Below are 27,899 nucleotides of genomic sequence, written 5' to 3'. Positions count from 1 at the left end.
GTAGACACTGAGTGGGTTTTGTGTGCCTCTGAATCCCTCTCCTTTTGGACCAGCCTGTCCAGTCTGTGTGTAGCATGAACCTGCTGCTGCTGCTGCTGCCTCCTTGTACATGCACATTAATATCTCTCAGCCTACTGCTATGAGCTGCTCTCCCTGGAGGCTTTGTTCTGTGCGGGTGGAGAGCGAGCAGAAGGGGGGGTTGGAAGAGAGAAAGTGAGAGTGAGTGAGCACTGGGACTTCCTGTACTCTAGCTTTTCCCCTCCTAATGGAGCTGACCCATGAAACTGAACACCTTAACATGGCATAGGAGTGTGTGCATGAAGCTTTACATATGGTCGAGGTGCTTTTAATTTCATTGTCTTTGCCTACATGTAGCAGTTGGGTGTAAACTACCAATCTAATTAACTGTTTCTATTGACTGATTTTTATTAATGATGAACCAGACTCCTCTCAGAAAGGCCAAGAATGTTTTTCTACAGCATGGCTCACCTTTGGGTCTCAATTAAATCATTTTTAATTTGGAAACTATCTAGTAAGCTTGTACCCTACTTTAAATTTTAAAGAAACATTAAGACCACTGAAAGTTGGTAGCACTTTAGCATCAAGAGGGAAAAGGATGGTACTGAGACTTCCTATGATGGCTTACAGATGGTGGAATTGACAAAAAGACAGGAGGCAGAGCTGAAAGTGACAGAGCTCAAGATGTTAAGCTTTTTATTGTGAGTGACCAGGAGGGTCAAGATTAGAAATGAGTTGATCAGAGAGATAGCTCAGGGTGAGTGTTTTGGAGACAAAGGAGCTTGGTAGTGTCCAAAGGAAGAATATTGAAAGACAAAGGATGTAAAAGATGAAGCTCATTGACAGGCAGAAGAGAGGAAGACCACAGAGAAGATTCATGGATGTGGTGAAGGAAGACATGCTGGGGGTTGGTGTGACAGACGAGGAGGCTACGGATAGGTTGAGATGGAGGCAGACCCCTTAAGGGAGCAACTGTTGATTTCCTTGCAATATGATGTTCTTCTAAGAACTCCTGGCATTTATGTGGGTGATTTGCCACCCACCTAAACATTGTTGATAACTTTTTCTTTGTTGGCCATGAGCTGCAACATCACCACCACCCAACTCATACTGTGAGGGTGAATATTTGGTATTTTTTGCTTGATAAATGGCACAAAAATTATGACAGGTATTATTAAAAAGATAATGCATTGCTTGCACTAGCTTTTCAGCCTTTGAAATATTGGGTATATATATAAAAATTCATAATGTTGACTAATCTTTTAGTTTTGCATCTAAAGTAGGGTTGCTAGATTATTACAGCTGCAGTACTTTAACACAATTACCCCAATACTGTAGAGGATTTAAGCCATATTTTTATTTGGTATAGCTCCTTGAGCTTTAATTATAGAGGGTTATTATGGATAGGCCAAGACAGAAGAAGGGGAAAAAGATGTGCTGAAAGGCAAAACAGAATGCGCCACAATAATCTCTTTATGTCGAGCGTCTTGCTTTAATATTTGCTGGAAGCCAAATCTGACATTGAAATTAAAATTAGAATAATTGCACAGCCCTAGTCTGAAGCATGTTTTGTGTACACCTTTTGTGGTGCTTCTCAGATTAAACAGTTGATTTTCCTACCCTGAGAATTTCTCTGCGTCGCAGATTCTCTGAGTTGAGCTGAATGCATTTCAAATTCAGGAGTTCCCCAGCCATTTTTCCACTCGATTACTTTCACTTTGCTTGCGTTTACTTCGATGTACGCCGCCAACTATATTAGACCTTGTTACATCCACTACCCATTAGGATCAAGTTGCAACAGTACTGTAAATAATACACTGAGCCACAGTCATACCTGCACATGCCACCGCTCTGTCAGTCCTCTCGTCAGATGTCCTTGTTGAAAACAGATTCACTTGGTGTCATTTCAGTGTAGATTTAGCATATAGCAACATTGTAAGAAAATAACTGACATACCTGCAGCTATTGAAAAATAAATTTATTGTGTTGTGAAAGAGGAAACGCAAACACACTGAACTTTTATGTATTTTTATTTCTTATGTTTTGTAGAAAATTGACCGTTAATTGAAATTAGTTAGTAACCCTACTGAATTTTACACTGAACTCCTTTTTGTATTGTACTGCGGGTGTATGCAGCAGTTTATTTGATTACGTCTTAAGCTCTGTTCCAGTTCTGTGCATTGTCTTTGAATTATTATGTTTTTATTCAAATAGCATTCAGTTTCATGTCTTTTTCTTACAATGTTTCCCGTCCCGACATTGTTGGAGATAGCCGACACTTGTTGGATGTGGGCCTCTCTGAAACGGGCCAACTATTCTGTGAATGGAGTCAGGGGAAACCCCCGTAGTTTCAGTGTGGTGACTCACAGCTCCTGGTGTCCTGTGGAATTTGGTCAAATGCCTATTTGTGGTTAAAAAGGATCTATCTCATAACGTACTTCTGCTTTGATATGTATTTTTTTTCCCGAGTAGAGCCTATATGTGTGGGATATTTTTAACTGTTAGGTCTTGTGAGTGTGCATCAAAACAGAAATGATGTACAGAAACGTCAATGAGACCAAGCTGTAGCTTCAGACTTTCCAGCTCCATTCGTTTTGAAAAGCATCTGAATTCAGTTAATCAGAATGTAAACTAAAAGGAGGGCTGAGAAAGGGGTCTTTTATAATCCCCTAGAGACACTTCTGTACTCCTCTATTCTCTGATCATTTTTCTATCCCAAATAAATGAAGTCAAACTTGAGACGGGGGACATCCTGCTTTTGCTGAGTCTCTGTTAAGTCACAGAAGAGGAATGCATGAAGCGCGATCTGCATCTACCTTTTAACGGTCCTCTCACATTCCTTAATCCGGGGGCAAAGTTTTGTCATCATAACTCATCACTTTTACTATATGCCAGGGTAATTCCATCACTATCATGTGAACAGGCTTTGTAAGAAACCAGGTTCATTTTCTATCCACCTCTCTGCTCGTGTTTTCTGCCACAACTTTTCTTTTTTTTTCTGCCACAACTTTTTTTTTTTTCTGCCACAACTTTTTTTTTTTTTCTCCTTCTCCTCCAAGACTACTTTGGATACTATAATAGTATCTCAACTGACAGCATTCCTGTGAGAGGGCACGGCCCAAATGACGGCAACTTTTGGGTAGCTGGAGGGTATTTTGGGGGCGGTGGTGTTACTCTCTTTCCATTAGTAGACCTGATGCAGCCACACCTTCTTTGTTGTCAGCATGTAAAATCGCACCTTCTGTCAGGCTGGTTGCACCCTCAGGAGTCCCGCTGCAGAGCAAACCTGGGTGAATTGATATATCTGCAGAAAAGAGCTTTAAATCCTTTTCAGTTGAGATGATACTTGTTTAAAAGACTTATTGTCTTGCAGTTAATTTTGTGGAGAAGTATTCGTGTGTTCGATTGCTGATTCCTGATTTTATTTTATTTTTTTATAGGAAACTTATGAATCTTACTTGTTGATTTGTGTGCCATAGCCTAATCGCTTGTATGTCTTTTAGATTTGTTTCCAACCTTAAAAGCAGTCATTTTTACTTGTTTTTCAGTGTATAGATACATAATAGCTGGAGTTGAATATTTAAGACTTCATTGTAAATATTTAGTTATGATTATTCTCTGGGAATGGCTAATGCAGAATTATATGGATCTGTAGAGGACTGCAGGCACAATCACATTCCTCAGAGTTGTAATGTTTTTTGCCAGGTGCCATCTACACACCTCCTCTCCTGCTATGATGTCACTCTATCATCTGCTGTGCATGAGCTCATAGTCATCAGTGGTTTTATAGGGTCGACAGAGTTGGCTAGTTTCCCGTAAATGTAGGTACAAAACTAAATTTAGAGAAAGTATAGTTTTTAAGTATAGTAAGTATGAGTTTAGACATGCATTTGTCTGAGCTCCCTTGGAAGCAGCAAAAAGAGTGTTTCATTAAAACTTGCATTAGGTAACTTTTTCAGTATATTAAATGCTTTTTGTTGCCAGTTACTTAAGTGAGATGTTTCCTGATACTAAAGTTGTGTCTCATTTTCTGCAGAAAGTCATATGATGAGTGTGTTTACGCCTGAGTATCAGTGAGCATCACTGGCTAATCATAGCTTAGTCATTTGTGGGCTTCATGTTTAACTCAGCTGAAGGAAAACAAAACTTATGTGGTTTCACATCAGAAGAAGAAGCTTTGTCCAATTAAATGTACAAGTGAGTTGTAATGTTCAAGTTAGTGTTGAATGAAACTGAGCTAGTAGATTTAGTGTGTGGGCTAAAATCTGAATAAACACCTTGTTAAAAAAAGAAAAAATGTTTATATTCAGCCAGTCATTGTAACTGTAGGCTGATGTAATTGTGCGTGAGGCCAGCTGAGCTGCATCATACCAGATGTTAACATCACTTTGATATATTAAACAGTTGCACTTTACGTCATGTCAACAGTGCCAGAAGCATGTTGGGGGTTTTTTTCTTTTCTTTTTTTTCTGTCCTACTGAATGAAAAATAATATCACTCCACATTATGGTGACTGACAAATTTTTGCCATATCTGACACTTATTTGTTTTTCTGTAACTTTCAGGTACAGAAGCAGGTCCACCCAAACCTGACAGCAAAGGAGGATGCCCTCCAGTATATCGAGGAGCTGATCTTGCAGCTTCTCAACATGCTGTGTGTGGCCCAGCCTCGCACTGTGCAAGATGTAGACGTAAGGCCTTTACAATCTCTTGTAGTATTTATTTTCTAAGTAGATATTAATGATGTAAGGAAGAACAATGAAACAGATTGTGAGCTAATTTTCCCACTGGGTGTCCCGGCATTTTCCATTTAGGAAACGTATGATTCAACAGAAGCATTTCAAACACACTTACTTTATTTTAATATAAGTTCATCCTTCTTAATGTTTGTACTCATATTCTTGATGAGGAAAAGTAACATTTCCTCTTCTCTTAAATCAGGAACGCGTCCAGAAAACCTTCCCCCACCCTATAGATAAGTGGGCAATTGCAGATGCCCAGTCAGCCATTGAGAAACGCAGGAGAAGACACCCCTTACTACTTCCTGTGGATAAAATACATCCACTGCTCAAGGTAAGGATGCTTGACAGCTCGCTGTCCTGTTCATCCTCAGCGCTGTCCTCGCTTTTATTTTTCAACCCTTTGAACTGCTGTGTTATAGTTAATGTCTCATTGTGGGTTTTCCTTTTTTCTTTCAACAGGAGGTTTTGGGCTACAAAGTGGACTACCATGTGTCCCTATACATTGTGGCAGTGCTTGAATACATATCAGCAGATATACTGAAACTGGCAGGAAACTATGTTGGCAACATTCGGCACTTTGAAATCACCCAGCAGGACATCAAAGTGTCCATGTGTGCAGACAAAGTGAGAAGCTAAAGTTGTCAAACATGATTAGGAGAGAAGAATTTCTTTTGAATGACACTGACTGGTTGTCACTGCTACCTGTTTCCAGGTGTTGATGGACATGTTTGACCAAGAGGAGGATATTGGGTTGATGTCGCAGTGTGCAGAGGAGCCCTTGTCCTCGGGGGAGCTCACGTATGATGACCTGGTGAGGCTTGAAATCGCAGAGGAGCGGCAGTACCTGAGAGAGCTGGACCTCATTGTCAAAGTGTTCCGCAGACACTTCCTTCACTCCAAAGTTTTCACAAACGAGGTGAGGAACTTGAATTAAAAGAAATACACATGTCAGTATTGCTTATTTCTCAGTTTGACAAAAAAGAATCAGGTTACGACTTATTTAAACATAATGATTGATCTAATCACTGACCAGTGTTTTATAATACAAAGTAAACTGTTCAGTGAACACGATCAAGTCTTATGCTTACAAAATGAGCGGTGGGCAAAGCCAGCTTGGAAAACAGTTAGGTTTTCATCAAAGCTATTTCAGTCTAATCCAACTTAAGATCATCTAAAGATTACAACTAAAACTCTGTAATCGGCTAACTTGTACTCAGCGTCATGAAGCAGTGTGAAATACTTTTTATACCTTTCATCATTTTTCTTTTCTACTTTTGTGTTTTTTGGGCTGTCTCTTCTACTAAGGCTTAGTATTGACTATCAATACTGCTTTGCTTACAGTATGACTTTATGTCAAAATGAATAAAGCATCATAATCTAAAAAAAGTATTGTCATTTCTCAATGCACTGTCCTATAATCGGCAGTCAGTATCAGCATCATACAAGAAACATGTCATTATGTTTGGCCTTAAAAGGTTACAGTTCCTCTTCATCACACAAAGCATGACCCATGCTCTCTGACTCATATATAGTAAACCTACTTTCAGCTGCTCCCTTATTCACAAGGGATCGTCACAGTGGGTTGATTTGGCAGTTTTAATGTTGGATACCCTTCCTGACACAACCCCAAAGGGATTTGTCTCTCCTCCCTCTTACTCAGTAAACAGCCATTAAATAGCAATTCATATCCTTCTTACAGAAGGCTAACCAAAGGAACTTTAGGTTACTTGCGTAACCACAGTTCTCAGAGTAACATGAGTGAGATGTCTTACTGTGGGATGTGCCTCCCTTCACATTTCTCAGAGGAATTTGCCTCAGTATGCCAATTCTGAATGGCTGGTGACCATGTCAGACTGAACCACCAACCCTTAAGTGGCTTGAACTACTATGCAGTCATTACTCAAGGTAAGCACTTATCATATTTCCCCAACAAGAAGGGCTGAGGCGAGCTTACGCATGTTACTCTGAGAACGGAGGTTATGCATGTAACCTAAAGTGGTCATTCTTGGCATTTTCAATGTCTCATTTTAAAGTCTCAAGTTAGCAAGTAGCCCCTTTATCCAAGTGAGGACACAGTGATTTGCACTGCTTGGGATACACTTTAAGGAAAGCTGTTCAGTTTAAACAAAAGGTGAGTGGTGAGGACCAGCTTGATGCTGCACAACTTGAAAACACTGCTCAAAGCTCCTGTCCAAAAAAGCATGCAAAACAAAAACAGGAGACTGCATGTTGAACCTTTTTGTTTTTCAGATGTTTTTCAGCTGTCAAGAGGCACAAATGAACCAACAACTCCAGACACAAATGCCAGGTCAGGCTTCAGTGAAGCCCTGGATTGTTCGGGGGTAGACTTAGTGTTTGAAGGGGGTACTGACAGGCTTAGACTGTTAACAATGTCTTCAGAGATATGAACTCAACCTTGTGCGCTTTGATCGTCCCTGATAGCGTAGCCACTGTTCAAGAACAGTCTGATGCAGATCTCCATACACAGTGCCTCTGGGGAGCAGATCTAGGCCCAGATTCAGAGAGATCAGGACATGTTGCCCTCAGAAAAGGGAAATGTCTACTATTCCATGGGATCAGCTCATTGAGGAGTAGAAGCCCCATACAGGAAAAAAAACATACTCCTGCCTATGGACAATTACACTATATTGCAGGTTAAAATGAGCTCTAAAGTCAGAATAGGTGAATTATATCATGCCTGGAGAGCAGCACAAGCTACTTGAGGGTGGGTGGTTTGACTTGACATGGTCTTTTTGATCACAAGCCAATCAACTGAGATAAATGCTTTGAGGAATAGGCAGAGGTGTGAATTACACAGACAATGAAAGCACCAGTATACTTTGCTGTACACTTTTCCACATTGGTTGCTTTGCACGCTGCTGCAACATCATCACATAGTCGCAGATATGATGTAAATGTTGTCTCGCTCTGCGACAGGGGGTAAGCAGTGAGTTTTTTTTTTTTTTATTTTTTTTTTTTTTTATTTTTATTTTTTAAATGCTCTAAATTCCCTAAAAATAAAAAGGAGGAAATGTATAGGTAAGGGAAGGGATTAAACACTGTTTACAGTTTGAGAAGAACTGAGTGGAAAGTCGAGTTTAATGGGTCGCTGTGGCTTTGCATATTTTGGGTTGGGTAATTTGTGGTATCATTTGGGTGAGGAGGATTCAACTTTGTGAGGCCCAGTGGAATGCAGAACATGCAATTATGTTGAGACAGCTTCTGCTTCTACTTCTGACTGTGTTATGTTTTTGCACTCTGGTCAACTGATTTAGCCTCCTTAAAGAGGTGTGTGTGTGTGTGTGTGTGTGTGTGTGTGTGTGTGTGTGCGCTCCCCCCCCCCCCCCCCCCCCCCCCCCCCCCCAAATAAAGAGAAGTTGACTGGAAAAGGCAGTGCCGGCAGGGTTACATTACATCACAATCGTTCATGTATTTTCAGGGCTGGCGTGGTTAGATGGCTGTGGCTTTTTGGGTTTTTTTTTTTTTGTGTTCTCTTGTAAACAACTCATCTAAGTTTTAAGTGAGAGACAAAAGGAAGGAGGGCGGAAGTGTGGCCTGTTTGTTTTGGTCTGAGATAAAGGTGCTCTAGTGTGACATCCAGTGGATCTTAATGTCATGCATATAATCTTGTAACTCTATCCTTTTTCCCCTCATGTCCATGTGTTAACAAACTGCATAACCTCGTCATGTGGACTCTCTTTCTGTACCTTGTACCAGCGTAGAAAGACCTTTCACTTATTTGTGGTTTCAGCATTGGAGGATAAAAATCCTTAGTCACAGCAGTTTAACATAGCTACTCGTTTCACACCACAACAGTGAAACGGGCACTCATGTTGTCCTGTCGTTGCAGGATGTCGAGGTGGTTTTCAGTAACATCCTAGACATCCACGAGTTGACTGTGAAGCTGCTCGGGTTGATTGAGGACGCTGTTGAGATGACTGCTGATGGCAGCCCTCATCCGTTGGTGGGCAGCTGCTTTGAAGATCTGGCGGAGGTATGAAGTCACTCTGATTTTCAAATCTTAAAACACACAAGTTCACAATATTTGGCGCGGGCCAAATATTGTCTGAGCTTTTACTAGTATGGTTGGGAAATACACAATATGCAATAAACTGTACAAAAAACAGTTTTGGTACTTTGTTTTTGTGTTGGGTTGCCATGTGGTTGTTAAAAAAATGTAATGCATGGCTTGAATTTATTAGATTTGTTGGAAATCCGTTCATTCTAAACCAGCATGTCAGCATGAGTGCATCATTCTTGTTTTAGGAAAATATAGAAACAAAAATAATTCTTAGTTTTTGAGAGATTATTTCTCTGACGGATAATTAACAGCAAACTAATCAAGTCAATCTAGGATTTACTGCAGAAAGAGAAAAAGTTTGTAATTAAATTAAGTTTCTTCATTTGATTGCTCAAAAAATTGTCATTATTATCCAAGTCAGAATCATAGACCAACAAATCTAACTAATAAGACAAAATTAGTTTTTATGTTTTATTCGATCACATATTGGGAAAAGCTGAGCGAAAAGCTGTGCTAACGACGTCTTGAAAAGCTACTTTGGCCAGTGGTTATAAAGGTATTTCTCCATATAAATAAAGAAAACGAAGCTTGGTTCCTAGCAAAAACTGCTTTCTCAGGAAAGCAACTTTCAAATCGGTTTCTTGAGAAAGAAACTTTTAAATTGTGTTCTTGAGAAAAGCAACTTGAAAGTTGGTTTACCACAACACTTCTGGTACCCATAGTGTTATGACTAAAGAAAAAAAGAAAAAGAAAAAAGAAAAAAAAAAAAGACGCCGCACACTAACACAAAAACAACATCCAGCCATTGTAAAATATGGTGGAGGTAGAATCAACATTCGGGCTGCTCTGTTACTTTAGGGCTTGTATATCTTGCAGTTGTTGATCAGAATAATGGATTCAAAAGGATATGAGGAATTTCTAAGGAGGACATTAGGACAGCAGTTTAGGAGACTGTTAACGGAAACACACACAAATAAACAACAAAATGGGTGAAAAGAAGGTTAATTACTGAGGATCTTTTCTAAGAACTAAGAACATTCCAATGAAACCCATCTGTTTGTGTAAAAACACTTATTACTGTAAGTCATTACTTGATTAACTACTTTGTGTAACTTGTGTAACTTATGATGGAGACGGCGCTGATGACTCAGATATGACACCGTCTTTCTGTGATGTTTTTCTTAAGACTTGTATTATTCTGCATGTGTGTGCAGGAGCAGGCCTTCGATCCCTACGAGACTTTGTCTCAAGACATCCTCGGCGGGGAATTTCATTCACATTTCAACAGCTTGATGGCACGACCAACAGTTGGCCTCTACTTCCAGGTAAGAGATTTCATAAGAGTTTGGAAAGGTGACGCTCGGGTCTCTACATTTGTTTGGTTTAAAAACATACTGTCAGATTTATACAACCTCACATCCACAATTCAAAAGATGGGCCCATTGGACTGTTTCATGAAAATATTTGCTCATTTTGAATTTGATGGCAGCCACATGAATCAAAAGCTGGGACGGGTGTGAAAAAGGGACGGAAATGTAATCGGTGCTGAAAAGAAAATTACATTTTGCAACTGGTAACAAGTGAATAAAACGATTGGGTATTAAAAAATAAATCTGCATTGACAAATCGTGGAACAACTTCAGAACAATGTGCCTCAAAATTTTAAATTTTGAAGTTTCTTTTGGGGGAAAACTTGGATGCTGTCTCTTCCTCACTAAAGCATTAGAAGAGCTTCTGACTTGACATCAGGGCTCAGTTCAAAAGGTGTCATCTCTGATAACATGTGGGGCGCATTAGTGATGATGGATTCGGCAGTTGGCACATCTGGAAAGGGGGCATAAGCCCTAAAAAGTATATACAAGTTTTAGAGCAACGTATGCTTCCGTATAGACATTATCTTTTTCAGGGAAGGCCTTTAATATTTCAGCAATGCCACATGCTAGAGCTACTGTAATGGCATAGCTTCATAGATAAGTCCAGGTGCTGGAATCCTCTACAGGCAGAAATGGGACAACAAGTCAAGCAGCTGCTCTCCTCAGTGCCCAGATGTTTACAGACTGTTGTTAAAAGCAGAGGGGATGCTACACAGTGGTAAACATGTGTAAACATTTTTTTTTAATATTCTACTGTTGGTTTATGAGATTTGCAAATCATTGCATTCTTTTATTTGCCATTTACAAAACGTCCTAACTTTTTGGAACTTGTGTGCATTTGAGTTTTATTTACTTTGACTTTGTATTATCACTAGGTACGAGAATTAACGGTTACAGCTGTTATAACTGAGAATCAGTTCTTTCTGTCAGTGCCAAAAATAAACTTTACAGACTGAAAAATACTGTAAAATAAAAAAGGGAAAATCTGTATTTTTTTTTTTTTTTTTTTTTTTTTTTTTATATGAAGGTGTAAGTAGGTCATTTTGAGTTTATACCCAGCAAACATTGTTTCATTATTTGTTCCTGTTCTGCTTTGAAGTCAACCTGCATGCCGGGTGGAATTCCTCTTAATATCGCCGAGTGCATGTCATGACATATCCAGCGTCCTGTGTACAGTTTATTCGCTGCTGCTGCATTGTTTTATTTGGACATTCCTCACAAGAATAGCATTGAATTATGCTCAGTGGGGTGCAGTTTGGCAGCCTTTGAAGATTAAATATTTTCTGGTGTTTTCTCAGGCCAAAGCCCAGTGAGGTGGAGTGCTCACATGATGCAGCATCAGAGCTCCAGAGTCACTGTAACACCACTTGCAGAATGAGACTGTTTTCTGTTCTTCTTTTTTAAGCTTTTCAAAACAAGTGTCTAATTTTGTTCTAGTCAAATTTCTGTTTGTTACGAATCATCTACCTTTAGGCTTCATTTGTATCTTGTTGGCAGTGAGGAAACCAAGTCTGGCTGAGTGAGTGCCCTGCAGCCTTGCCTGTACCTCATTTTGAGGCCTCACTGTGTTTATTCGTGAACCGCTAGACTAACCACAGTTAGAGTGCTGGCACAGTCTTCTGATTATTCACACCTAGTGTTTATTTCCATATACTCATTGTATGAGAGTTCATACAATACAACTGTATTGTATGAATACAGCTTTATTTGTGCACCATATTGATAAGACTTTTTTTTTTTTTTAAACAAAGAACTGTTTTGTTTCACAAGCTAAAGCAGCAGCACATAACTAAAAAGTGTCTTTGCTTGAGTGTATATATCGATTTATATATGTAAGAACGTATCAGTCAATTAATCAGTTCAGTCAACAGAAAATAGCAATTAAGATTCATAATCTAAGGGGTTCAGTTTCAGCTTCTCCATTAGAAGGAATCTTCTGAAATAGGTTCTCCAGGCTTCTTGAAGAAGCCCTTCTTTGGATGTTGGCTGTCAAGATGATCCCACGCTGTCCAGGCTCTGGGGTTGCAGTGATGGTGTGTTTGGGATCATTCGCATTGCTGAAAAACACAGATCACACTTTCTGGAAAGCATTGTGTGGTGTAGCAAAATCTGATGGTACGTTTCTCTGTCCTGCCCACCTCCATGTGTTTGTTATTCCATCATATTGCCACTTATTTTCAATCCAGTGGCCTCAGTAGAAGCCACCCTTCCTCTGAGACCATTTCTGATGAGGCTTCAGTGAACAGTAGATGAATCTCTCAGGTTCTTTATCAGGTCTTTTTTATTTTTTAATTAATTGTTTTTAAGGACATGACTTTCAGGTAGTGTTCATCTGCTGTAGATGGTGATGTTGACATCATGAGACGACTTCTCTTCTCACCTTACTTGTCCAGTTTCTTCAAAATTTATAATGGCACACTGCCACAGCACTGTTTTCTGCTAATAGCTCTTTGGGAATCACATTGTTATTTGAGCAAAAATACTTTTTTTTTTTTTTTTTTTTTTTGTCAAACTGTTAGAAACTGGAACAAATGATGTGTTTTTGTGATTGGCTCCTAGTAACAAATTACTTAAAGAATTCTCTGTTATGTGTATACACAACACTCTTTCATCCCTTGAGTTATGAGTTATCCCTTGAGCCTTTTTTGGGCTATTTGAATTATATCTCGGTGTTAAGCAGCTTAACAAAAATAAAAATCCTCTTTTTTTTTAAAAAAAGAAAAAAAAAAAGGTCAGGTACAAGAACTGGACTGAACGCAGGTGAAAATTCAGCCAATGTCCAAAGAAAGACTTTGAGAGACCTTCAGAAATCCTGGAGAACGATTCATAAAGACCCCTTTGGAAGCAAAATTTAAGGAAATGATACATGGCTGTGCCTTTTCGTTAACCCAGCAGCTAAGACATTCAGCTCTTACGGCATCTGATGGAAAGAGATCTTGCAAATCCACTTTGCTCGAGTGCACAATCGGAGATGTGTGTGCGTGCGCACGTGTACATGTATACATGTTGATCATCAGTTGTCCTAACGGGAGATGGTGTAATGGTGTTTCTCCACCAACCAGTTACTCATCTCATCTTCTTTCTACCTTCTTTATCCAGCACGCTCAGTTATGTGGACACCTGGATGAAATGGCACATGTTCCAGTCAAACCTGTGGCAGTGGCCACATTGGTTCTCCTCTTCAGCTTTTGTCTCAAAGCATGTGCTTCATCTTTCTTTTTCCACCCTTCTTGACTTTCTGCCCCTCCTCTCTGTCAGACAGATGCGTCTGTCGAGCACTCAGCCCCTGCACTCTGCAGCGTCTGCTATTGTGGGTAAATTACATCGCCTTTTAAAAATAGAACAGCCAGCTACACTGCAGGACTTTTTTTTTTTCTTCTCCTGGTGAAGAGGAGGGTCGGGGGCCAAAAGCAAAAATGATGCATATCCCTTTAGAGATGTATGATAAGTTTAAATTATGATTAGAAATGGAAATCCAGTTTTGTTTTCTTTAAAGACTCTTAAGATCAATAGTCTCACCAAGTTGTCGAATCTTCGCTGAAAGCATCTAGATCAGGGCTAGCATATTATTTATCTGTGAGGTTTCTGTTGTGTATGAAAATTCTTGTTTCACACTGGGTTTGTGATACCTGCATAGCTGCATTGCTTCAGTGGAAAGCAGGATCCTGTGGCATGTAAGCACCTTTTCCAGATTTCTGATGACATCAGATTTACAGAAGAAGTTACAAAATAGTCAGTAAATCATAAAGTCCATTTCTCTCTATTTTATATTTGTGTGATTGCACCCACTCTGGACAGAAATAAGTCAACTACATGCTCATGAATTGGGTGACAAACATGAATATAAATACACGGATTCCTTAGGTTCCCTGTAAGCGTTATATCTCGAAACTGAGTCTCAAAACGGTGACAAAAAGCACGTGTACACTTTGTGAATCTGCAGGATGCTGACGTATCAATAACATGATCTAAACTTGGATCATTGTTTCCTTGCTGTCCATCTGGGTGCATCAGGCAGCTGATGCCTTTCTCTAATGCACACGATCCCCCTTCCCCCAGACTTCTTCCCTGCATGCAGAGACTGTGGTCGCTGCAGAGGAGTCTGAGTACGAGCGTATTGATTCTGATTCGGCTATCTGGGGAACAGGAGCTTTAAAAGGATACTGTGACACCCCTCCCTTTCTGGTTACCTCTGCCTTACTTGATCAACTGCTTCTTGCTCCCCCTGGTCCCCCTGTACCCTCTCATTTGGGCTGATTTTACATTAACAGACTGGGATGTACCCATTTTATCTGTCTTTGCTGACCGACTGTACGTTTTGTACAATATTTTTAGTCAGGGCCGACATTTTAGTCTTTTTTTTTTTTATGATCAATTTTTGTCATTCATTTATCATTTGAGTTGAATACAACCATACACTTGTACACTGGCTTATCCTGGAGGCACGAAAGGCGAGCTTTAGACAGGTCTAAACACATCCAGCAACAACTTATTTGGTGGTTTAGCTAACTGCAATATAAACACTCAACTTTCAGTTTCACTTTAAAATAACGTCTCTGTGACTTACATATGAATAAATGCATATCACATTTCTAAATGTTGTGGGTTTTTTTTTTTTTCTGGATAGGAAAATGTTTTTGTTTTGAAACAGATTTACTGAGTTAAATGCTGTTTAAGGGGAAAAAGACTTTTTGTATTGAGGTGGAAAATTTGCTGTTATGTTGGTTGGTCAAATCTGTTCATAGTGTTCTTATTATTCATTTTTCTCTTTCTGTTTCTGCAGTCAGTTACAGAAGGCTTTAAAGAAGCTGTGCAATACATCCTTCCCCAGCTGATGATGGTCCCAGTGTACCACTGTATGCACTACTTTGAGCTACTGCAGGTTTGTCCTAATGTTTACTTTTTTTTTTTTTTTTTTTTTTTTTTTTCCCAAATTGACTGCCCATCACAACCCTGATTTATTGTTAATGATGCACACAATTGATGGATGTTGGGGTTTACAGATATGTGACCACTGACCACATGATATTATCATGTTTACTTTTTTTTTTTTTTTTTTTTTTTAATCGTCCTCACCATAGGCTTTCTGTAAATCATCCATTGACCCATTGACTGAGACCATTCCCAATATTGATTGATTATCATATTTCTGCAGGATGTTATAAAAACCCAAAATAAAACCTTTTTTTTTTTTTTTTTTTAAAGTAAACTTGAATTTTTTCTATGGAAGCAAGCGAGAATCCTGTGACACATAGTGATGAATTTGAAGATATACAAGTCTTTCTGAGGAAGGCCAAAGGTATTTTGAAGTTGGGCGCACAGCTTATGTATGTAGTTTTTATCAAACAGGCCTGCTATTATTATTTTGATACCTCTTCTGTGCTAGGATCCAAATACAACCAAATTCATGGCAGGGAGAAAATCTCTATTGTTGAAAGCAGTGTAATGTAGGTAAACGAATTCTTCCTCAAATACAGTTGTTTATATCTTGCCAGCTTTTCATTGTATTTTGAAGAATTGGCTTGTCTTTTGTTTTTGTGCGAGATTTATTTTTGCATGTCTCCTACTAAATCAAAGGGATTACATCCCAATTTTGCAAAAGGAGTTCCATCACCTTTAAGATAATAGTAAAGCCTCTTCATCTTTATTAGACTTATTCTACCCATCCATGAAATTGGCGGATTCATCCATCTTGCAAGGTCTTTATTTATTTCTTTTTGTACTGTGGTCAAATTGTGTCTCAAGAGGTACCTAACATTAGGCTTTATATCGATCCCTAGATATAAAAATCCCAAGTCAGACCAGGAGAAAGGGGAAATGGATGGATATGAAGTTTTGCTATCAAAACCAACTGGCATTGCTCTTGCTTTATCAAAATGAATATTATAGCCAGGGAGAGATCCTTAATTTTGACATCAACATGGGAGTAGATTTTTTTTTTCCAATTTTGAGATGAAGAGAAGCATATCATCGGCTTGCAAAACTATTGTAGGGAACTGAATCTATTTAAAGTCCTTTTATACTATGATACGGTCTGCTTGTCAGTTATATCTCTCCAGTGCATATTCTGAAGCGCTAGAGCCATTAAAAAGGACACAGGCGCTAGGTAAAAGATGGATAAGTTTGACAAAATTACAAAGCCTTCTCCAAGTCCAAACTTTCCTAAGACCTCAAATAAATAAAATAGGAAATAATACGCCCCTGCAGCTTATTAACTATAGAATACTGCATAATATGAAGTAATTTTAACGTTTCTAAGTGGTGTTTTGTTTGCATTTTTGACACGTGACAACCATGACGACAGTGTAGGGTTTGGTGAATAAAGCCTCGGTCATATGGGGAAAAAAGATTAGTTTCCTGAAAGTTTGGAGAGTGGTTGCTGGAGGTTAATGGCAGTCACTAGGAAATCGATTGCTAAAGACTCAAATTAACCTAGAGGCTGCTGATCTCTTGGCAACTACCAGTCATAGTATAGTATTCCCCATCCAGCTGGCAAAAGCCTTGTTGCGTTGGTCACAATCAGCTCTAGTTGCCTGCAAACACTCGTCCGCCCCTCTTCGAGTGCTAGTGAAATGGTAATAAGTGTGACACAAACCACAAATTCAGACCTTTTTGCTTTAAATGAATTTTTTTTTTTCAGTTCAGTTTTATTTAAGTGGCACAAAATCAGAACAACAGCTGCCTCACAGTGCTTTTATTGTAAGGACCATACAATAATACAAAGAAAACGGCAACCATCAAACGACTCTCTGATCAAACACTTGGCGACAGTGGGAAGGAAAAACCTCCTTTTCATATTGAGAAACCTCTGGCAGAACCAGGCTCAGGGCAGGGTAGCCATTTGCCGCCACCTGTTGGCGTTATGGAAGGAAAAGGCAACAAAAGACACACTTATCACATCCAACACAGTACATAACTTTTGAGCAATGTTCACATGGTGTCACGAGAGAAAGCTCTCTGTCCTGTGGCACCATCATCATGCCAGAGTGATGTAATAACTGAGCCTGATGCTCCAGGAAAACGCAGCCGTTAGATTGAGATTGCCCAACAATTAATATGAGATGTAACACATCAAATACTATTTTAATTGCATTTAACACAGGCTTTCTGTAGGACTTTAAAATAATGTAATCAACTCCATTAAGTGTCCCAGTAAGCCATTCATACATCATATGAACAAGCCTTTGGTGCCATTATCAGCTACACCTGCACTTTGTCTTTTTAAAGCGGAAGACGTTGATATTATGTAATCGTGAATATTTCTGATGCGTTTTACAGCAACTTCAAGAGCGCAGTGAAGACCTAGACGACAGAGAATGTCTGAAACAGGCGCTTACAGCTCTGCTTAACCTTCAATCTAGCATGGAGCGAATTTATGCCAAACACCAGCCTCGACGTAAACCTGGGTACGTCTACTTACTATTAATAAGCAATAAAGACTTATGTTTGTCTACTTATATTTCAGTGGTTCAGCATTTAAAAACTTGTGCACTGAGCTTTGGGGTTTTCTGACCAAACTTTATTCCTCCCTCACAGTGAGCCAATGTATCGTCTGTATAGCAGGCAGATTCGTAGCAAACAGCTAGCCATCAAACGCATGAACGAGATCCAGAAAAGCATCGACGGCTGGGAGGGAAAAGACATCGGTCAGTGCTGCAGCGAGTTCATCTTGGAGGGCCCGCTTATACGTGCAGGTGCTAAACACGAGAGACACAACTTCCTTTTTGATGGCCTGATGATCAGCTGTAAGGCCAATCAGAGTTCACGGCTCCCGGGAGCGGGTAGCGGGGCGGAGTTCCGTCTGAAAGAGAAGTTTGTTCTGAGGAAGGTCAGCATTACGGACCGCGAGGACTCGCCAGAGCTGCGGAACGCCTTTGAACTGGTAGCCAAAGATGATACCCGTGCCGTATTCTGTGCTCGTACAGCAGAGGAGAAGGAAGCGTGGATGGCAGCGCTGGTGACTCTGCAATACCGGTCTACTTTAGATCGCATGTTGGACACTGAGCTGCAGCAAGAGGAGCAGGCACAGCCTCTAAGACTGCCCTCTCCAGAGGTGTACCGTTTTGCGGTGCAGGACTCTGAGGAGAATATAGTGTTTGAGGACAAAGTGCAGAGCAAAACAGGAATCCCCATCATTAAAGCCGGCACAGTGGACAAGCTCATAGAGAGGCTCACATACCATATGTATGCTGGTAAGCTGCTGCATAAGCTTCGCTAGTGGCAATGAATATTTTAATTTCCTTTATGTTTATCATCTGTTTGATCTTTTTCTAGATCCCAATTTCGTTCGCACATTTCTTACCACATACCGATCATTCTGCAAGCCACACGAGTTTCTCACCCTGCTGATAGACAGGTTCAGTCTTTTCCGTGACTACAGTAATTCTTTTGCTATAATTCGTGATTTTGCACAACTGTAACTGACGTCAGGGTACACCTGATCATTTCTTTTCTCAGGCTTACGATTCCTGATCCAGAACCAACAGATGAAGACAGACAGATACTGATGACCAATGATCATCCGATGGTAGCCCAGCTCCAAAGGTTCCGAAAGGAATACGTACAGCCGGTCCAACTCAGGTGAAGAATTTGCTCATGTGCAAGTTAATTGTGTATTTGAGTGAAAGTAGAAAGACGGGGAACACTAACAGTGAAAGAAATAATATACTGTTCAAAAGTCTTGAGTCAATACTCATTTTAAACACTGAAATACTGTATGTAAGGCAAAAAGTAGCGTTTTTGGTTTGTTTTGTTATTTTTAACCCCTCGGCCGTAAAAGGCTGATCTGGTATTGTCGTCACCCCGCCGGGCACATGGGAGGGCAGGCGATGTGGACGCCTGAGTTTGTGAATGCGATAACTTGAGAACAAGGCAACATATGAGCTTCAAATTGACCCCATAAGGGTATGTACTAAAAATCTCAGATGAGTTTGAAGCTCAGTGACCTCAACCTCAAGAACGAGGTCAAAGGTCAAGTTTTCTGAAAATCTTGTGAATGCCATGACACACGAAGGAAGTCATCTACGACTTTCAAATTGACACCCTAGGTCTATCTCCTAATAATCTCAGATGGTTTTTAATGTTAGTGGCCTCGATGTAAAGGTCAAAGGTCAGAAGTCAAATGTTTTGAAAATCTTGTGAATGCAGTCAAGGTTTGGCAATGGCAAGGGACATCGTAAGATGAACTTCATGTTTGGGTCATTTTAAATTCAAGTGCTATGTGTTTTACTAAGCTCCAAAACACAACTTTGAGTTTAATACACAGCTGGACAACCTGCATTTTTAGATAAACATCACTCAAATTTGTAGAAAGCTTATTCTACTTGTTATTTAAGTGCTTTCTTGTGTCTGTCGCCCTGTTAAGGCAAAAATGTTCTCACCATGTCACAGAATTACTTTTGTATTTGACTGTGTATCCTTATAAGGAGCAGCAGAGTCTGACCTAATCTTGTAAGTCCCCTTTTAAAAAAGAGGGAGCTCCTTAGTGTCAAACATGCTCCTGTAAATTCTGTGAATGTTAGTCACAGAAACGATGACAAAACGAGTGGACCTTATAAACTAGGTAAAGTCCTGTACTGCTATTATATTACATTCTGAGGAAGAGTTTAAAATCTTTGAAGTGTCTGTCTTAAACAAAGCCTTCAGGATGTTTTAGAGTGTACATGCAGGACAAAAGTATGTGTGGTCTGTTGTTCAGTAAGCACTTAAATGTGGTCAGACTGTGTATTTTAACACTGGCACTTCAGAAGGTGTCCCTCTTTCGACGTTTGCTTTTCCCTTTTAAGGCATGTCTCTGTGAACTACTTGGCAATCTTATGTATTTCTTTGACATACCAAATATAATTGTTAATGTCAACAAACGGTAGAAATATCTTCCCTTGTAGATGTACTTTGCAAACTGTATGCATATTGTCCTAATAAACCTGTGAAGCTCTAATAATAAATTAACTCAACTACCTTTTTCACCTCGCAGGGTTCTCAATGTTTTCCGTCAGTGGGTTGAACATCATTTCTACGACTTTGAGAACGACGCAGAGCTTAGAAGTCGACTAGAAGAATACTTCACCACCAAAATTCAACTGCGAGGTCAGTCACAAACACAAACGGCTGCTTCCATAAATAAACATTTGATACAACATGGGAAAAGCCGTCCTACAGCTGAACTTTGCAATATTTCCAGCGTTTATCTATCAAAGCTACGTCCAAAAGGGTGTTTATTGAGCCACCTCTGATGCGTAAATTGCAAATAAACAGCAAGCAATGTTATTTTATCTAAATCCTCGTGTGCCATATATTGGTACGTCAAAATCATACGGCGACCATATACGACAAGGTTCGATATCGTGTCCTGGGTTCGATTGCAACCCATGGCTCTTCCCCTGCTCTCTCTACCCTTTTTGCTGTCTGAAACATGTTCACTGTCCAATCAAAGAAGGCAAAAATGCCCCCAAAAATAATGTTTCAAAAAATCTAATTGCTGTTCATAACTTCTTGTCCTAAGTTGAGGTATATTTTGGTAACATCTAACTTTGAATATGATATTCTGAAATTATGTCCCCCTGTTAAATTATCTCGTCACCTCTTGCATTTTTAGTTATTTTTGTGTGTGTATAAAAATATTAACCTATATCCATGTGCAGGAAAAGAAAGGGTTCAGACACTATATTGCAGCTATAAATAATTTGTCTGTACGGGATCATTATCAGGCAAATTGCTGCCTTTGCTGACTTTCTTTTCCTGTCTTCTGACTTAAAATATAGTCTTTTTGTTTGCCTTAAAAAGACCACATCACTACTGTGATGATTGATTTGATGATTTGTCCAACTACTGTCTGTTTGGATCTGAGCAAAGCCTCACTGGGCTTCTTGATGTAGTCTCTAGTGTAGTTTTACCTGTGAAACATGAGTACAGTGACACACCAGTGGTTAATGGATGATTTTTTTTTTTTATGTATTTATTTATTTATTTCAGGTAAGTCCATGAGAAAGTGGGTGGAGTCCATCAATAAGATCATCAGGAGAAAGATGCAGCCTCAGACAAACGGCGTCAGTCCCAGCATCACATTTGAGAGCTCGCCTCCTTCCATCGAGTGGCACATCTGCAGAAGCGGCCAACTGGAGTTGTTTGACCTCATGACCCTTCACCCCATAGAGATTGCACGTCAGCTGACACTGATAGAGTCTGAGCTGTACAGGTCAGTCACTCATAGCCATAGAAGTGGAAGGTTGAAGTCAGAAAATGCGTGTAGCAATCGGCTTCTTTACATAGAGAAATAAAATTCTGCTTCCACAGAGCTGTTCGGCCCTCCGAGCTGGTCGGCAGCGTCTGGACCAAAGAGGACAAAGAGAAGCACTCTCCAAACTTGCTCCGCATGATTCGCCACACTACCAACCTTACTCTGTGGTTTGAGAAGTGAGTCACTTTGCTTATAAGAAAATTCACCGTTAATTTTTCAGGTCCCGTTTCCTCTAACGATGTTTCGTGGATGTGTTTGCGTGTTTCAGGTGTATTGTGGAGACAATGAACCTGGAAGAGAGGGTGGCGGTGTTCACACGGGTCATAGAGATTCTGCAGGTTTTCCAGGAGCTCAATAACTTCAACGGTGTGCTGGAGGTGCTCAGTGCTATCAACTCTGTTGCAGTCTACAGACTTGATCACACCTATGAGGTGAGTGAGATATGAGGAGAAAAACAGGACTACACAAATTAAAGCAGAAGTCGTTTGCTTCAGAGGAGCCAGACCTTTTCCTTTTTCTAGTGGTCTTAAGTGAAAATGAGTGAAAGCCTGGGGAATCGTTCAAGGGATGAACCAGTGCTATGTCAGCACATTGTGGACAACTTAGCATAAAAATGCTAAAAATGACAAAGTTTGACAAGGATAAAATAGTGTTTTGCTCCAACAAAATGATTTCCAAACAGATATCAGCCAATAACTCGGCATATCTTGGCATCTCAGTACTGTGTACTTCCAAAAAAACAAAATGTATAGGGACCTGAACAAGTGGAGAAAGAGAGAAGAAAAGCATCTGCTGCTGCTGCTGTATGCTAAATTACACCAGAACTGGACTGAGAATCAGTAGCAGCAGCTCTGTTGGAGTGATGAATCCATCTTTGACTTGTTTGGTTGAAATCAGAGGTCAAGAAAGTAACAACAGTGTCTGCAGCCAGCCTTTAAAACACAGTGGAGGAGAACTTGACTAAGAAATATTGATGTTCTAGCTTGTTAAAAACTCTGTTTGCCTTTATACACAGTCTTTCCAGGTGTTCGCATGTGTTTCAATAAATTCCTTTGCCTTTTTTTTTCTAATAGCAAAGTAGGAAAAACAAAAATGAGGGAGGGCTCAAGGCCTCTGCACATTTCTGTGTTTGTGTGTCTACATGCAATGTTTGGCGTTGATTTTGAAACTGGCATTTACGCTGTAAGGCTGAGGTGGTGATCAGACTGCAGTCTGAGCTCTTCTCCCTCACCTTTGCAGGCAGTACCAGAGAGGAAAAGGAAGATCCTGGAAGAGGCAGCAGAACTGAGCAAGGACCATTTTAAGAAATACTTGGCTAAACTCAAGTCGATAAACCCACCCTGTGTGCCTTTCTTTGGTAAGTCTTCTACAGTCTTCTGACTGTGCTAGTGAAGGATGGCAGGACAAAAAAAATGTTGACTTAAAGTAGTTGTGTCTGGATCCTGGCTGTGCTGTGAGTCACCATTATTTATCAGAAAACAATTCAATCTCTTGTTTGTCCTGGGAGTTGTTTTTATAATAGTAAATTGACTTAACAAGTGAGAAAGTACTGAACAAATAAACACTTCAAGCTCTACTCACATTTTTTGTTTTTTGGTCCTCAGGTATCTATTTAACCAACATACTGAAGACGGAGGAAGGCAACCCAGACTTCCTGAAACGCCACGGGAAGGATCTGATCAACTTCAGCAAGAGGAGGAAAGTGGCGGAAATCACAGGAGAGATCCAGCAGTATCAGAACCAGCCCTACTGTCTGAAAGTGGAGCCCGAGATGAGGGTGAGCACTCGCCTTTCCAGAATTGTCTTTGAGCTTGTCTTAACTGTGCCCAGTACCTGAGTTCTGACTAATGATTGTGTTGCACAGAAATTTTTCGAGAACCTGAACCCGATGGGTAACCTGAGCGAGAAGGAGTTTACTGACTACCTGTTCAGAAAGTCTCTGGAAATAGAGCCTCGGAACTGCAGGCAGCCTCCTCGATTTGTGAGTATTTATAATTTAGTGAAGTTTTTACTGCTCTTATACAAGTTCCAGTTCAGTTGCGGATTGGAAAGGGCAGGTTGGATTATTTAAATTGGATCTCAGTAAGTTCAATCAATATAAGATCAATCCCATCCTGAGAAATGTGTTATCTCTTGATTCTCCTCTCTCATTGCAGCCCAGGAAGACCGTGTACAGTCTGAAATCCCCGGGTATCCGCCCCGTGCGAACATCTACCTCTGGCACCCTAAAGGGCCACCCTGTCCCCCTGGAGAGGGACCCCCCACACAAGATCACCTTCCGGAGTATCAATGAGAACGATTCGGAGTCGCTGGTTTCGGTGCCCACCTCTCCGAACACGCCCACTCCCCCACAGTCGGCCACTCCTGACTTTAACTCAGTTTTCACAGAGCACGACCAGCTCAGCAACTCCTACGGCGGTGAGTGTGAGGCCGATGCTTGATCCATGGTTTACAAAGAAAAGCGTGCAGCTAGTCCAAGTATTGCAGATCCAAGTTAAATTATATACTATGCCCCTACATTCTCCGATAGTAGAGTTTAGGTTTCAGGTTAATAAATGTTTCTAATTCCTTCTGCCACATGTGACCTTAATCTTCTGTGTTTGAATTTCACAGGTAGTAGCAACTCCATATTTGCTCCAGTTCTCCTGTTTACTGGAAGTGAGTGTGAAGTTTATTTTGATTGCTCCCGATTGTAGTTCTGCACAATTCTGCCAATATAAAAGTAGCCGAGCATGTCAGCTTTTTCATCCGTTTTAATCCGTGTTTTCCGTTTTCCTCAGAGTTACAGTCTGCGTCTTGTGGTAGCCTCCACCACCTTGGAGAGGAGCTAAAGCCACCACCTCTGCCGCCTCGAAGGAAAGACACCATGTCGGACACTAAAGTAAGAGCAGTGCGCCGTTTCTGCATCATTATGAGTTTTGCAAAGACTTACCTCAGTTCTCTGAAGTCAAGATGATTTAAAGTCGAAGACTTGGAGTCATTTTAAGAGTTTGTTTTGGCATTTAAGATCACTTTAATGGTCACGGGTGTATAAAATCGAGCACCTAGGCATGCTTCTGCAAACATTTGTGAATGGGTGGATTAAGAATAAAATGTCACTGTTCATATGTATGCAAAGCTAGACGAGTGAATATTTTTAGCAGTGCTTTTCCTTCCCAATTTGAGCTCATTCCTTGCTCCAAACTCATCACCAACATATTTAAAGCCTAGCACTGTTTTCGGCTTCACATTCACACGCTCGCACTCTGATGGATGCGTCGGGGGCAACTCGACGGTAAAATCCGTCACAAAGGGGTATATGCTGCTACACTGAAAACCTAACTGCAGTCGCTTTTGTTTGTAATCAGACTGCTGCAGTCACCTGTAGTTTGCACTGGTAAAATACCCATCAAGTGGTTGATGCTGGGAAGAGAGTAAAAGTTACACTTTTTAAAATGTGTTGGTGTCAGAACAGCTTTTACTTTGAAGGAGACTGTTTGGAGAGTAAAACGATGCGTATTTGCGCACAACTCGGCATCTTCCACTCAAACCATGGGCAAGCACGGCAATCAGTTAGGCAATGCCAAGGTTTTTGGTCCAGCACCCTCTATCATCAGCTTCACTCCACAACCACTTGCAGCTGGTGGTTACCAGATGGATGCTAACCGGCTCTGAGGCCTCAGGGAAAGGACTGTAATGCTTACATTGTACATTAACTGAGCTGGAAAAAACAAATCCAGATTTTTACCAGCTTTTTCCACATAGTAACTTTGTAAGAAAATAACTTCACATGGCATGAATGCTTTCTGATATCTCTGAAGCCCCCTTGTGGGGATGTAGAGCGCTGTGTTAGGAATCACTGATGTGCAATAAACAGGGCAGCATGTGTAGTAAGTCTGACACACCTCTTATGTGTTTATGTCTCAGCTGAGCTCCAGGTCCGACAGCCCTCCTGCCATCCCTCCCCGGGTGCCGCCTCCTCTGCACAGGAACCAGCCTCGACCCCCAGTCTACAACGGCCCTCCCACCGATGGCCCCTTGCCCAGCCCTCCACCTCCACCACCACCCCGCGACCCCATCCCAGACACGCCTCCCCCGGTGCCCCAGCGACCCCCGGAGATCTTCATCAACTACCCTGTCAACCAGCCTTCGCCCGTGGGCCGATATACCTGGGATTACGGCAGCTCGCCCAGTTCCCCAAACACGCCACCCAGCACACCGTCCCCTCGCATTGCCAGGCGGGGCTGCTCTCTCAGCGCCAGCCAGAATAGCCTCTGCCCTCTCTCTATTCCCACCTCCGCTCCACCTGTCCCCCCTCGCTACAACTCCAGCCCACACCTCCCTAAACTCCCACCAAAGACATACAAAAGGGAGCTGCTACAGGCGCCAGTACAAAGCCTCTCGCTGGTGGAGAACACCGACAGCAGCCACTGAGCCAACTTTTCCTTCACCACCACCGAAAGGCAAACTTCAAACTTGCTCCTTCAAACTACAACACAGATGACTCAAAGCTACTGATCTGAAAGAAAAACACTGCTCAACATACAAACTCCACCAACCCCCGCTGTGCCTCTCAGGGGGATCGGTAGCTCCACCTCCATCGTTAAAACCCGCCGTGCCAATGAGAAACCCACACCGGCGTGCCAGCTATTAAACACCAAGGAGTGTTTGTCGGCTTGGAGCGTTACCTCCTGCTCCTGATGATAAAAGTTCTCATGTCTCACACACTTCGCTTACCCCACAGCCCCACATCTCCGTCACCAGTCGGGATGGCGGAGAGGAGGGGAGAATGTGGGGACCTTGGATTTTGTAGCTTCAACTGTCGTGCTTTTGTTTTCTTTTGGGCATTGACGTGATTTGGAGTCTTGCAGCTCACAGATGTAGCTCACTCACAGTGGCTGTAAGCAGCAAATGTTTTCATTGATTTGTTTTTCCTAACTGAAAGCAAACAGTTGCCAAAGTCTTATTTTTATGCAGGGGGATAAGGGATTTTTGTTTTTGTTTTAAATAAATGTGACATTAGCAGAAACACCAAGGAGGTGACACTGAATCCCCTTCCCCCCTCACACCTTGTATCTCAGCTGAACACTGTGACTGTAAGAACATGAGTCAAACTTTTTTCCTTTCTTTTTGAAGACGGGCCTCTCCACAGCCACAAAACGTTGCCTTTAAAAATAAATAAATCAAACAGCGTTGACCTCTGACCCCAGGCTCCAGTTCTCTCAGCGCAGTCTTGAAAACGAGAGCTGAGAACACTCCATTTGCACATCAGTTTTGGGCAAAGTCAGCAGGTTTTGATTGGACTTACTAAATAAATAAAACATCCGTCTGCGCTGCACGACGGAGGGAAGTCTGCCACGATATCAAACAGCACCTCCAGGTCGAAGTCGAGGACTCCGACATGTCCTCCTGCTCTTCAAAAGCCGATGTCTTAACCGAATCCCTTAAGGATGCGCGCTGCTGTCTGACACTGTGCTCCTCTCCAGAAGCCACCCTCATGGCCAACTCTTCTTCTTTGGTATTAAAACTTAGCACTGGAAGCACGCATCCTCCCACCAAAGCTGGGTCTGCCGGTGGCTGCTCCAAAGACCTAAAAACAACCACCAATCCATGAAAAAGGAACTTTTTAACCCAGCTTCTTCTTCTTCTTTCTCTTTATTTTTTTTTCTTTAATTTGCTTGAAACATTTTGTTTCCCTTTGAAAGACTGAAATAATCCTCGCATCATGCTCAAAATGTGCCTTTTATTTTGTTTTCTACTTCACGGAAATAAGTAAACGGTGTCTAAAATGCTAAAAAAAATAAATAAAAATAAAGTTGCCTATGTAATGTTTAGAACAAAGCTATACACTATGAAATTGTACATGTTTGTGGATACTGTGTGTGTATATATAACATGTATACACTAACTAAATAATTTGTATAAAGTGACAAGGGGTTTTTTCTGTTGTATTGTACGCTCATCCACATCTGTTCAGTCATATATTGCCTAATAATCCACTGCTGCCACAGTCGGATAAAAAAGAAAAAACTCAGACGCAGGTCAACGTCACTAACTTACTCACAGACAATCTCCAGTTTATTAACTAAGGAAAGCCATTATTTCTTCCCTGCCCCTTAGGTGTTTCAAAGCAATGAAATTACAGTTCAGTATGCCAAGCACTTAACGCGACCTTCACTTTGTACATCCTACTAATTGCCTTTTTTTTTTTTCCCTCCAAGACTTTTTAATAGTTACATTCATTAAACAGAGGTTGGAATTGTTTTAAAGTTCCAGTTGAATACATGCAGACGTAAATTCAACTGCAAGTATTGGAGCATAGTGAATAATTAGAATTTTTATTTCCTTTTTTCCTTGTTTTTTCTCCTGAGAAACACACTTTGTGCACTTTAGGCTGTACTGTTGAAGAGCCACAGTTGTTATAGGTCATGTTTGTAAACACAGTGGTCCTATGCAACTGTTAAACCTGCTTTCTACGTGGATCAGGGCAGAACAAACACACGTCTACCGCCTCGCTTTTATCCCCCATG

At 40.9% G+C, this 27,899-nt stretch overlaps 1 protein-coding gene across 1 annotated transcript in view; it reads left to right on the top strand.

Moving 5' to 3' along the window:
• Positions 1-27,202, top strand: part of sos2 (son of sevenless homolog 2 (Drosophila)) — a 39,518-nt gene extending 12,316 nt beyond the window's left edge. The window contains exons 2-23 of the mRNA XM_085342565.1: positions 4,584-4,709; positions 4,960-5,091; positions 5,220-5,384; positions 5,473-5,676; positions 8,611-8,754; positions 9,996-10,106; positions 14,938-15,036; positions 17,433-17,560; positions 17,691-18,346; positions 18,429-18,510; positions 18,612-18,734; positions 20,128-20,240; positions 21,126-21,348; positions 21,447-21,566; positions 21,659-21,821; positions 22,630-22,747; positions 22,995-23,167; positions 23,255-23,371; positions 23,547-23,808; positions 24,004-24,048; positions 24,171-24,271; positions 25,297-27,202. Of these exons, the coding sequence (XP_085198691.1) occupies positions 4,584-4,709; positions 4,960-5,091; positions 5,220-5,384; positions 5,473-5,676; positions 8,611-8,754; positions 9,996-10,106; positions 14,938-15,036; positions 17,433-17,560; positions 17,691-18,346; positions 18,429-18,510; positions 18,612-18,734; positions 20,128-20,240; positions 21,126-21,348; positions 21,447-21,566; positions 21,659-21,821; positions 22,630-22,747; positions 22,995-23,167; positions 23,255-23,371; positions 23,547-23,808; positions 24,004-24,048; positions 24,171-24,271; positions 25,297-25,803 (3,912 nt within the window). The 3' untranslated portion in view covers positions 25,804-27,202. The remainder of the gene's footprint in view (positions 1-4,583; positions 4,710-4,959; positions 5,092-5,219; positions 5,385-5,472; positions 5,677-8,610; positions 8,755-9,995; positions 10,107-14,937; positions 15,037-17,432; positions 17,561-17,690; positions 18,347-18,428; positions 18,511-18,611; positions 18,735-20,127; positions 20,241-21,125; positions 21,349-21,446; positions 21,567-21,658; positions 21,822-22,629; positions 22,748-22,994; positions 23,168-23,254; positions 23,372-23,546; positions 23,809-24,003; positions 24,049-24,170; positions 24,272-25,296) is intronic.
• Positions 27,203-27,899: the final 697 nt, after the last annotated feature.

This window comes from Diplotaxodon limnothrissa, linkage group LG19 (genome assembly GCF_057381915.1).
Source record: "Diplotaxodon limnothrissa isolate DT_005_m linkage group LG19, D_limnothrissa_male_GT1.1, whole genome shotgun sequence".
NCBI classification, from domain to species: Eukaryota; Metazoa; Chordata; class Actinopteri; order Cichliformes; family Cichlidae; genus Diplotaxodon; species Diplotaxodon limnothrissa.
This window is presented reverse-complemented; position numbering and strand designations above follow the sequence as displayed.